Raw genomic sequence first — 12,703 nt, forward strand, 5'->3', positions numbered from 1 at the left:
GCTCGGATCTCCCATCGTGGAATTTTATTTTCCATCTCTCATTCCGAATACTATGAAACGATCGGTGCTTCGGTCTGGTCTTGTTTCATTAGGATAACGGAGGGAATTTTAATGATAGAATGAGTGCTAGCGTGAAACCCGGCGATTTCAAGCTTCCGTTCGAGTCCGTCTAGTCTATCCGATGGCTCCTTCGCCTGCCTGCGAGAGATGAGCGAGGCGCATTTTCTTTATCTTTGTCTTTTCCCAGATACCAGCAGCTATACTATAACTAATCGGCTTTGCTTATCTCAGCTTCACAGTCGAGTGCAGCGAAACCTATGGCGCGGTTTGGGGACACAGAATGCGATAGATTCATAGAGAGAGGGCGAGAACAATAGGCGGTACGATGCGAGCAGCGACGAGCGGCCTTAGGTGCATTGCGAACGACACTCAGGCCTATCTTGGTGAGCTTGACAGAATCATCTCCCTGTGGATCCTCCGGGAATCGTCATCTCGTCGACCATTGGACAACCCCGGTCCTTCCCCGGAAGTGGATAGAGCTTCCCTCATTGTCGACTTCATCGATTTCAATGGTACTCTTCGAGCGGCAGACGCCAGAGGAGCTGCTCAATATTTTAAGGAACAGATCCGAGCGCCGAGCGGCCCAAAAATACGTCGACCCGCGTTCGGCCACCATGAGAGTTCTGACCTCCTTGAGAAGGTAAACGCCATGGATTATTGTCCGGAGACGACTCGATCAGAGGTGACACCCTCACAGTCCGCAGTGAGAACGCTCTTCGAATGATACAAGTGAGCGCTATAATTTGATGCCGCACCCAAAGGCTACGATGGCGGATGGCAACTCCAAGTTTCATGACCCCCGGATGCTTGGTCCGATCGACGGTTGTCTCCGACTGCTTTTCGGTTTCGTCGAGCGAGGGTTCCGGTCTCGGATAGCGTCGGTCGTCTTCTCCTTCTCGGGCTTCTCCGTTTTAGACTTCTGGCTGCGGCGTAATTCGAGGGTAAGTAAATAAGGGGTTGCGTCCGCCTGCGGTACGACGATCTGAGCACTGACCGCTGAAGAATCAACTGCGAGATTCTCAATGCCTTCTACCTCTTCCCTGGCTAAGTCACAGCCCAACCCTGTTTTCGGAGCATCCGATCAACGATTCTGTGGCTGGACCACGAAGATTCGAAATTGAATTCCCTCAGCTCGATATCGTAATTCCAGCGCAGGTGAAATGATATAATAACAAGCTTCAAAAACTTACGGCGATCCGAATGACGTAGCTCGACGGAATGGTTGTGTCTAGTTGTATTGTTCAACATAGGTGGGAAATTCGGGAAAGCGTTCTTCAATATTCTGGTGAAACCCAATAGGCAGTCATCTTCTGTGTTTTTCGGAAGTATGCCAGGGCGGTACGCGATACCGAGCGGACTTGTCCGAGATTTTGAAGCCAACGCTTCACATACTGTCGATTCGAGAGCGCTCATTTGCAACCCGGTGAGTTCGAACTGAGCTCATCATCTGTTTATGATTTCGGAAAAATCCTCCGAGGCTATAGTATGATGCTTTGAAGAAAGCGCGAGGAATCTCTCACATACGGTAATAATTCGGAAGCTCTGACGGGGCCGAGTGCAGCTGGTTGGATTTTTACGGCAGCTGAGATCTGTATTGGAAGAAGAAACAATTCTGAAACCTTCGACTCGAACTTGCTTCGAGAGTCCCATCATGGGAGTTAACCTCTGCTCGATCCGTTTGTGAAACACTGTCGGATGGTATCAAATGTCAGAACTATAATCAAGTCCGCGTGACGGACGCTGAATCCAGACGCAGGCTCAAAAATGACTGTTTTCTCTTTCCGTCTTCAACGGAACAGAAGCTACCGGGTGATGAGTGACTGAGTGAATGAGCGGGTGACACAACGCCAACGGCAACGCCGGCCGCCATCGTTTCAGAAAAGCATTGTCATCACTAGCCATCAACACAAGCCGCTCGGTCGCCTGGTTCGCTAGCTGACTGACTTAGCTGGCAACTCGTCAAATACGCCCCCGTCACCCGATCACCCAAAGCTGCAGAAGCGACAGCTGCTCAAAAGGCGACTGAATAATTTTTTGTCCTCTGTCCTCCTCTATTTTCTGCTGACACTTCCGTCACCTCTGTTCCGTTGCATAAAAAATGAGCATGGGAAAAAACGCCTAATGTCACAATCGATACGGATCCCGCCGATCGAGCTTATTTGATTTGGGTACTCGAACGTATCCATCCGTACTAGAACGCGCCCGGTGATGGTCGACAGAGCTTATCGGGAAGAAGGCTCTCCACCGAGGGATAGACTGAGGAGGACTGAAGATGAAATAACAACCGTAAATAACCCAAATAACAACGGCGCCCCGAGCTCTATTGAAGTCGTCTATAACCGCCTCATTCCGGAAGTCGTCGAACTCAGTCAGCACTCGGCATTGAGAACGCGAAAATTGAATGAGACGAATTTTCCTCAGAAATTCCGACCCTCGCTGGCTAGGAGGCGAATGATCAGGTCTCTACGACGACTTATAATTTCCACACCCATATCCCTCGGACCCCTGAAGTGTCGCACAGACCTCACGCCAGGGAGGAGTTCCGTAAAAGTGAATGTGAAAGTCTTTCATGAGATGAGCGTTTTCAACACGAGAGTTCCCCAATAATGAATCGGGAACTCCGTTCGAGATGTCTTCCTCGAAGCTTTCCGCGACGCGACGGTCGAAAAAGTCAGCGATCCGCGTCGATCTGAGCCCAGAGTGGCGCGTAAAGGTTATTTCCTTTCTCAATTTGTTATCCGCAATTTAAGCAACTCGGAGAGAAGACAGCATCAGACGCGAGATACGCGCACTAATCTGGCAAGGTGGTCCTCTCGTTGAAGTGATTCGTATCTCTTCCCGTCCGAAATGATCGCTCAAGCGGCTGCTTGACGGACCGACTGCGAGGGAGTGCCCTCACGATTTTTTTGAGAATATAGAAAGAACATCCCAAATCCAAATTGATCGTGTGGAGGAGTAGTCGACTTTGCTCCGGCTCTCCTGCTTGATGATATTTGGTTGTATCTCCGATTGCATGCTTCATCAAAACCCGTTTCCGCTCAAGATCTCCCGGGCAGTCCGGCTGCTTAGCTTTGAGGGTTCCCCGAGGGAGCGAGATTGAATCTAAGAATACTTGCCTCTCAAAGCGTATTTCGATTTCATATTTCCTCCAAGTGCTCATCCATTAATCCTTTGATACATATGTTTCTCGATCATCTAATATTCGGATAGATCGAACCCCGGTTTGTAGTCTTCGAAGTATGTCGGAAGTTCATTTCCGCTTCCTTCTTTCTCGCTCAGGAATCTCGTTCTTCTGATTTCATTCCCCCTAGCCGTCATGGTTGGCATGATCACTCTTGCTTTTAAGGTGGGCCATCCGGATTCAGCAGAGAGCGTATGCAACAAAGCGGCATGCGCCGCTGTTCATCTTGCCTTGTGGCCACTAATCAGGTGCGTGGGCTCTAACTTGGATGTCGGATATCGAAATCATGTTCACATGGTAGATTCCACAGAAACATGGACTCAGACGGTATGGGAGGTGTCTTGGACTCTATAGCCTGCCAAGAATAGCTATTTCTTATTTCAGAGGGAAGCGGCATACGCCGCACTGTTGGCAGCACCGGCCTACGACGATCGCCGTTCCGTGCCGCGCATGCTTCGACAGAATCATGCGGTTGATCTTGGGGTTTTCTGTGCTTTCAATGCGGGCCCGAGATGACGAGCTCTCTCGAACAGGCGAGGACTTCAATTTTCCTAACCGAGGATCAACGGGAGAACTTGCCCATTCGACAGATCCCTTCCGAATATCCGCAAATCGCAACAACGGAGCTTGAATGGGAACTTCCTGTGGAGCCCGGAGTTCTCGTGGAGCCAGGATCGATCAAAGCGATCGAAGGGCTCTTTCCAATGCACGCAATCGAGACCACATTTCATTTCGGGATATCGATATGACGGAAAATTAAATGCGTAGAAGGCTTACTTAGCGATCCAGGTTGGGCAAACCGCGGGATTATCTGTCTCTACCGTAGAGAAATTCGGCGGTTCGTGCGCCGCGCATCTTCCCTGCCGATCGCAGCGCCGAAGTTTCCCGAGTTGGCCGCAGAATCCCACCGCGCGAATCTGAGCTCAGAGCCGATCTGTCCGTGGTGGGGAGTGTTTCGCTCGGCGACGAGAAGCCATCTTCACGTGCGGGCCATGGTCAAAAGCCGATAAGACAGCTATGAGAACAGTGCATCATGTGGACGGTCGACAAAGACAGAAAGGATCTCTTGTGGACCGTGGCTGTTTCGGCCGGTGTTACGATTCTGTGTTTTTGCTTCGGGGGATTCAGTGCGTCAGGTGTGACCTGGAGTGCGGCGATCGATGGAGATCTGGTGCACGATGACGTTGTGGCCATCATAAGGAATCCCGATGTTGTGGGCAGTGGAACAGGCTGGTTGACATCGATATGGACAAATGATTTTTGGGGAACTCCTATGTCGAGTCCGGAATCGCACAAAAGCTATCGTCCTCTCACAGTTCTGACATTCAGGTGAGTAATACTATGTGAGATCGCCGTTGCAGTTTCTCCGGAATGATGTCATACCGCTCGACAACTCCAAACAGAATCGCGTGCAATGCCTGGAACGATCAGATATCCTAAGAGTTTCCCGAGCAGCGCATTGCGATTTCCGAATCGAGAGCACTCCCCCGCCTTTCTTCCGAGGTGCGACACGACAGGAATAGATGGACGAGGATCATTTGACTTTCCCTCTTGTTGCTTAGACCTTGAGTGGTAGAGACAGCCTGACATTTGTGTACCCTGAGAGAGACTTGCAGTGTCCCTCGCAACATCGATCCCGGAGGTCGGTGGTGCACGAAACGGGCTCTACCTACTTACTCTACTTGATTCCTTTTCTCTACGAATTCTCAAGCTGGGCCAGGCCATACAGGCAAGCAAACCGAAATCGGGCGGTGGAGTACGAGCCGGTATATTCGAATCCCATGTGGAGAGCTCAATCGTGGTCGGAAGTATGTGGTTCTACGATAACCAATAGACCGCAGGAGATCTGAAACACTCAGAGTCGTCGCTGTTGGTAGAGCGCCGGAGCGATCGTTGACAGCCAGAGCCTCCGAGGCTGCTATTGTCGACAACCTTGTTAACGTGTTTGGAATAGAGAACGCTTTTTGTTTTAAACAAGAGCTTGAAGAGGATTCGTTAGGGGACAGTTGGTCGCACTCAGACAGATCCTACCTAGAGGAAAGTGAGCCGTGGAAGAAACAGAAGAAATACGAGACGCTTTCTCGGAATTCGTCGAGGGGCCTCGTAGAGAGCCGCTCGGGAAGAGAAATGGAGTGCGCCAGGGGGGAATTTCGTTTCTCGCGGGCTGTCTATTGGATAGATGAAGATGCAGACGACATAAGGTCCGACGAGAAGGAAGGAGCGTCTGGAGGGAAGCCTCGACAGCAGGGGAAGAACTTGTCAGGAGCGGATAATCGCTGAGTCCTCGAGTTTGTTGAGTGGCGCCGGATGCATCGATTCCAAAAGTCATCTCTTCCAAGTCATTTCATCTCTTCAATCACTGAAAGGACGGCGCGCGGCGCTCTTTTCGATATTTCCATGTTATGATGGTATTCATCGATAAAATAATTTAACAGATAGATGGACGGGTCTTCATTGCGCGGGTTTCCAGGGGAGAGCTGAACCTGCTTCTGGAGAGATAGCTGGGAGAAGAGCTCCGACAAGGACTCGGATAAAATTGAGGATAACTCCTACACGAGATACTCTCAAGCTGAGCATCCAGAGGCATTTTTTTGCATGAATCGGCTGCTTCAGAGTCCTGTCGGTGCCAGATTCACTTTTTCTCCCGGCAGCTGATTCCTGTCCCGCTCTTGTTCCGGAGTTTGGAACGTGATTGTCAGGGTACTGATCGTCAGTCGTCGATTTGGAATTCACGATCTCCGAAATAGAAGAAGATGGCCGATTACACGATTTTGATTAGGCCCTCCGATGAAGACCTCTGTAGAAGTTCTGAGCTCATCGTTCCTAATGCGATTGCTCCCGAGACAATAATCCCTTTATTGTTCTCTGAGCAATTTCCGTGAGGACGCCCTGTCCGAACTTTGCGGAGCTCCTTTGTTTTTTCGCTTCAACTTTGCTGCTGCTGCTTCTTCCCCGGTGTCCTTTCGCAAATTGGCAAGCGATGGGAGGCTCGACCGGGGAAACCGCGAAATATTGGAGGCATCCGCTCCCTTTCGCACTTAGCGGAAGGAATCGGAGTCCGATTTTCCACTGCATCCGACCTAGCAATCTTCGGGAAAGTAGCGAACTGGAAAAAACTGTGCGAGCAAACTCTGCGCTGGGAGAACTTCCCACATTCAAAACTAAGGTCCTATTGGAAAGTGCCCTCAGAGCCTCGTCGACATGTTGCCTCGACGCTAGAGATGTTATCGTTCAGCGGGAATACTTTGGAGTGTTGGCAAGACTCTAGAAACACCCGTCGCGTTGTCGCAAACCTCTGGAAGACGCTCGATTCGGGACTCCGTGGCCGCCTGTCTATCCTTATCTGAGTCTGACCTCCGACAGGGGAGTAGACCAGTTGGAGGCATTTATTACGATCATAGCTCTGCATCGTAGAGTATTCCGTGCAGTAGCCGGAATAATCGGCCGCGTCCCCGGCCAATCACGAGGATAGATAATTGTGGAATGATCGCATAACGTAGTTACCGTTCAACGGAGGGCGACGAGGCTCAAATGGGCCGTGCGATATAAATTACCCTGTGCCACCCTCCGAATATAAACGTTCCGCCAATCCCGGGGCTTTTTTTACCCCAAGAAATAGCTTCGCTTCTGTATTCAAGTCTTCGACGTACATTTGATTGCCTTCTGTCGGGGATTCACGAAGTCGATCGCCGCCTCAAGCGTTGTTCCGAATGACGAGATCCACCCGAGATCGTCGAGTTGGCTGACAAGTTCGTTCCAGGCCTCACTTCGGCTGACCTTATGAATGACCAATCAGAGCGAAATTGAGAGAAACTCGAAGACGCCTTCGAGTGACCCTACGATTAGGAGAGAAAGCGGCTGAATGAAAATCTACGCGCCTATCATTCGGCTCGCTCGCGTAGCTATTCTCGCTTGATACTTTTTTTCCTGTCATTCTGCCTGAGCTTCTCAGGGACAGCTGGTGGCTATGTCGAACCGAACGGAGCAGCAACGACTTTTTCCGTGGATTATTAATTAGATATCGTTTCGTATGTCACTGGATAAAGCACAGACCTTCCGTTGAATTGAATGATTCCTCGTCCAGATGCGCGACAAAAGCGTTGCATGAATTATTACGCGAGTGTTGTTTATGAGCATCGGCGAGCTCTGGCGGGGACACTCAGTAGGTGTCAGAAGAAGGTGACACTTCTGTCGACGTCATGAAACGGCTCTTATTCAAGCTCCGAGCCATCAATCCGTATGTTTAACGACATCGAGATTCCATCGGATGAGAGATCCCTCCATATTCATGGCGGGTGCATTCTGATTGGCCGGCTGAGGTCTTTTGTCCAATCGCGGCATAAACCCCTGGAATATCATGAATCATGAGCTCGTTGTGAAAGTTGCCCATAATCATCTCGTCGCTCCATGGAGACGCATGAACATAATAAATTCTATCCGGTCCTCAACCCGTTCATAATCCCCTCGAGCATTGTGTAACGTCCGTCAAGCGTTTCGACTCTCTAGTGTCGCTTGTCATCTGGGTGCGATCTACGCGATGCCGAAACGGTCCTTTCGATCAAAATTGCTGAAGAGCCATTGGTGGGTGGCGGACTATCTTCGACGAGATACTCCCGGTACCAGGTCGAGTTTCTAGCGCGCCGGACCGCTCGGGTGAGCAACGAAGGTGAAACAAAGTCGCTTATGACAAAATACTCGAAAGCGGCAAAATGAAGCGCGCAGCTGCAACATCGGCTTCTGTTTCAATCAAGTAGCGGCGGGAGCCCTGTTCGCTCGCTTGTTGGAGAAAATAGCGTCCCCATCGAAGCGACGGACGCATGAACGGACGTAGTCTTCCATAGTAATGACCTGTATGTGCGATGTATGATATCGGCTATAATGAGCAGGCTCAGCTCCCGTTGTCTTGCTTCACTGATTTCGTGTCCTGAGTGAGCTGATGTAATTGAATCGACGCGACTGAGTCCGAGTGAGTGCCGATCGCTTTCTGCAACGCGACCCTTTCCGGCATGTGAACTGATGCAGGCATCAGGTACGAAAAGAGCTCTCGATGGAATATCTGCGGATTCCGCCAACGAAGGAATCTCCAATATTTATTACGCTTATCTGCTCGCCAAATGGCAGTGGTCAACGGATAGATGAAGACCTATGATTAGGAGCCGTTACGTCGAAGCCGCGACCACCGAGCTCGTCTTCGCGCGATGAGCGAAAGAGCCAAAATGCTGTCTAAGCACTAGTTGCTCTGATGAACGACCGGGGCTTCCAGATCAGACTCTCCGAAGATTCCGACCACTCATCCCGGATCTTGAGGGGGAATCACTCGAGTGACCTTTCCGCTGAGAGCAGATTCGGGTTGCCATCATGTCTTGGCGCTTGTGGAACCGAGAATCCGATCTTCCGAGGGACAAACAGTCGCATCGTCATCGTAGGCCTCAGCAGCCAGGGGGAAAACGATTAAGGAATGAGTTCAGTAAGTTGTCCATGGTCCGCTGCCAGTCGCCGTTTTCGGATCGGTTGCCTGGTCGGACGGGCCTGGCTCGCTTGTTACCCGCTCAGAGATGGGGTGTGATGACCCTGTTCGGTTGGCTGGAGTCGGTTCGTAGCCCCGATCCGAGCCGACCGGCAGGCCGACCGCTCTGGTTGAGCGGCGTGGACAAGCCCTCACTGATGTGTCCGGCGTTCGAGGGGCTCGGGGGGCTCGGGGGGCAACGGGGGATACGTGGGACTGGGAGACGTTTCTGAACGACGTCTGATTACGTCGATGTGACACCAGCTGGCCGTACGACATCACTCTCGCGCAGCGCTTCCTGGCTCTTTCCTTCCTCCCGAGGACTCGCGAGCTCTGCCCGCATTGTTTTTCTCGCATTTTTTTCCTCGGTTATCTGGGATCCGGATAAATGTGGAAAGAATACGGCGGTGTTTTGTTCCGGGACATTTTTGGAGTTGCGCACAAAAGTTGCTGCTCTGTGCGAACGTGTCATATTCGCTCATCCAGACGGGTTGACGGACTTGCATACGGATAAATGCCACCGTTGGGATAGCAGTCGTTCCGATAGAGAGAGAAGAACATTCGAGCGAATCAAGACAACGCTGTCGACGACAAAAAATAGTAGTGGTCAAAATGTCTTCTTCTTCTCGTGCTTCGTCTCCATGTCCGTCTTCGGTCGGCAAGGGCGGCCCCCGAAAGACGACGACGACGAGTCGTAATTCTGTGGATGGCACTTTTTCTGACGCAAATCCAATCCGAAGAACAAAGAAATGGCTCCATCGCTGCTCACCACAGTTATTCTGCAGTGAGGTTCATTTTTGCTTTAGGGCCACTTCTTCTGAAACCTGAACTTTCTCGGCTGCCTGTAGAAGAGGACGAGGGGTAAGAGGGAACAACGGATACTTAAAAAGGTCCAGAGAGGGAACACCTGCAAGCATTACCATCGTCCGAAGCTCGTTTCGAGGCGTTCGCTTGAAGTCGGGAATGTGTGATTTTACTGCTTGCATTAGGACTTCTAATAAGCATCTCTCCCTAAAGGCACTAGCCGATGATTTTGACTGACCGCGCCAGCGTTCGACAGTCAACAAACTTGGATCAATATTGAACGAACAGTTTTTGAATTGTCTCGTCTTCGAGGTGATCATATCGGCCGCCGGTCGGAGGAATTGCTCCATCTTTGACTCCCAAACATACGGGAGTCCATATTGGGAGTCTTTGCGTGCTCGATCCCACCTCGCGAGAAAGCGAATCGAGCCGCCAGGACCGCTCCGACGCGAGAAAGCCACTGGAGCCCCAGAGCGAAAATCTCGGCTCAAGCGATGCGAACGTTCAATCGGAAACTCCGCGATTCAAAGACGAAATGTCAACAAGAAGTGCAGTCGTGCGCACACACAGCTAGTAGCGAACGAGCATCGGTTCATTGTTCTACACACAGTGCTCGCGATGTTGATGACTACGACGGTTATGATTGTTGTGGACAGTGAAAGACGACGACGAGATTTGGGAGAATTTCACGCTCAAGGGACGCATTGTGGAGGCGGCCGCGGCAACAATCCCTCGTCTGTCTGGGCATCGGCCAGACTACTTGGCCAGTGGTCGGTCGCTCCAACTGACGGCGGTAACGGCAACGGCGAGAAGTCCGCGGATACGAACGCACAAAGAAAGCCAGGAAGCTCCGATGTTGGTCGCGCTTCTCACGACTGCCAGCGATCCAGAAGAAAGAAGAAATAGGAGGAGAAGAATCATCGTCAACAATTGTTAGTTTCTCGTAAATACGAATTTCATCGCGCAACTCTGGTAGTCCGTTCGTCCGTTCGCCAGTCACTCAGCGGAGCGATCGGTCGGCATAGCGCGTTTTGGTCGCCGCGAAGAGTTCTTGAACTTCAATTGCCGACGTCGCGTCGAAACGTTCATCGTTTGACAATTTATTCGCGCAGAGTCGTTGTTCTCGAAATGAACAAACAGCAAGACCAACGGGACCGGAGACGAAGAAATTTCAATCGCAAACATTGAACAATTGGAAAATTTCATCGAACTCGCCGTTCGGTCCCTGCCGCCACAATGGGGCTCCATGTCGGCAAAGCTTCAAGAACGCTTCGAACATCCCACAAAAGCACCCCAACAACTTCGGGGTGGCTCTCGGGTGGTTCCAGTATGATAATCACTGATGAGCACCCAAGACATGGACCCCCGACGGAGCGCTAGCCGAAGAAAAAAAGAAGAAGATTGACGAAACTCCCTCTCTCTCGCTCTCCCCAGTCACCCCCTGGCCGTCGCGAGGCAGAAGTTGAATGCGCTTTCGCGAAGACGAATCTGCCATCTGGCTCGTTTGATTGTGAAAAGCCCTGGGTGCAAATTCCAGAAAGCGATGAATAGCCGAACCACAACAGCTAGCGACAAGGCTAGTTTTCTCTCTCATCGAGACGTCGCGTCGTCGGTCCGCGAGCCGAGCCTGAGCAACGGAAGTCAAACCGAGCTCCGAAAAGTTCCTGAGCACCGACTTTCGTGCGAGTCGGGCCCGAATAGATTACAGCGGCGGGAAAAGCGGGCGAACTGATTCACAATCATCCTTCCCCTCCAATCTTCTCATGAAACCCGAGAAGAGAACAGAGACTAATTTCATGAATGAAAAAAAATAAAACCGAAGGTATCTGCACCGCTGAAGCCTAGCGAGGAGTTTCCCAACGGAGTGAGATGAACAGGTGAAGAGCATCGCACTCCGAGGAGGGGTGTGAGGTCTCTCTCGGAGGAAGAGATTAATGCACCATGTAAGTAATAGCAGCATACCGAGCGAAGTTCACCTCGGCAGTCTCCTCCCTTCACCTAAAGGCAGCGCCTTGGGAGTCGCTCGTGGGTTCGCGATGAATCCACGCGAGCATTCGTCCCTCGAGCAGCTGACGAACAAATACTTAGTTAGCTTAATCCGGATAATCTGATTGCTGTGTCGTCGGCGGCTCCAAACCCTCATTCAACGGGCCAGCGGTTGCACATTTGGTCGCTTCGTGAGTCGTCGAGAGACATCGTGCGGGTTCCTCATCCGAATCCTCGCGTCGCTCCGCCGAGAGTGAGATACATTCCATGGGACGAAGTGTCGGTACGCGTGGGACGAGTTCATCTTTTGTCCTTGCGGCTCCGATAGCTTGTTCGGAAGCCCGACGGCGGCCAGCCAAACTATTCAAGCACGAAGCGATGAGCGACTCTATTCTCTAGAACTCCCCGAAGTTCTCGTTGAATCTTTTATGGAGCGTTTACGGCTGTCGTTTTTCCCCCGCTCGCTATCTCATGGTCGGGTGTCGGACAAAAGGCCAGATTCTCTCGTGCACTCACTCTCTCGGATGCGTTCGGTAGACCCGGAGAGAGGGAGGAAGGAAGTGTTGAGTTGGTGTCGGAGTATTTTTTGTAAGGTGCATCGAGTTTGATGCCTTCTGACAGCTTTGCTCCGGATTGTGTGTTTGCCGCGCTAGGTAGGTCTCGTATCGAGTTCCGATAAATAAAAAGATAGAGCATGGGTGTGGGAGGGGGGAAGCTGGTCGAGGGAAAACGGAAGGAGGAAACGACGACCTGAGCAAAGACCGATGCCATCACTGCGGCACATGCGGATCAGCGGACTTGAGCAAGAGCTCATTTGTGGTTGCAAAAAAGCGATGCGGAGGGGAAGGGGGACCGAGAGAGATGGGAGGGAGTTGGGGAAGAACGGGGAAAATAGCGAGACAAGCCTGTCGTCCGGCGGTGATCACGTGTGTCTCGCAATTAGAAATAGGAAGACGCCAGGGAGAGAAACCTAAAGGAAGATAAGGTTGTGCTTGTGGGTGTTTTCAACCGGCCTCCGGGTCTGAGCCCGAGGCGTTTTACTCGTGAGGTTTAGATTGAACGAACCAACTATCCAACCAACTAGCGACCAGCGAAGGATCTCTCTGAGGCCAGTCACGTGCCTTGACAGCCCAACCGGGCGCCCGCTCGCTGCCCGCCCGACTAGC

At 51.5% G+C, this 12,703-nt stretch overlaps 1 protein-coding gene across 1 annotated transcript in view; it reads left to right on the forward strand.

Annotated features, from left to right (window-relative positions):
* The first annotated feature begins 4,274 nt into the window (after nt 1–4,274).
* Nucleotides 4,275–12,703, forward strand: part of LOC100906860 (protein O-mannosyl-transferase TMTC1) — a 40,824-nt gene continuing 32,395 nt past the window's right edge. Inside the window, exon 1 of the mRNA XM_029112458.1 lies at nt 4,275–4,570. Coding sequence (XP_028968291.1) covers nt 4,275–4,570 — 296 coding nt within the window. The remainder of the gene's footprint in view (nt 4,571–12,703) is intronic.

Source organism: Galendromus occidentalis, unplaced genomic scaffold (genome assembly GCF_000255335.2).
Source record: "Galendromus occidentalis unplaced genomic scaffold, Mocc_1.1 scf7180000077504, whole genome shotgun sequence".
Classification (NCBI taxonomy): Eukaryota; Metazoa; Arthropoda; class Arachnida; order Mesostigmata; family Phytoseiidae; genus Galendromus; species Galendromus occidentalis.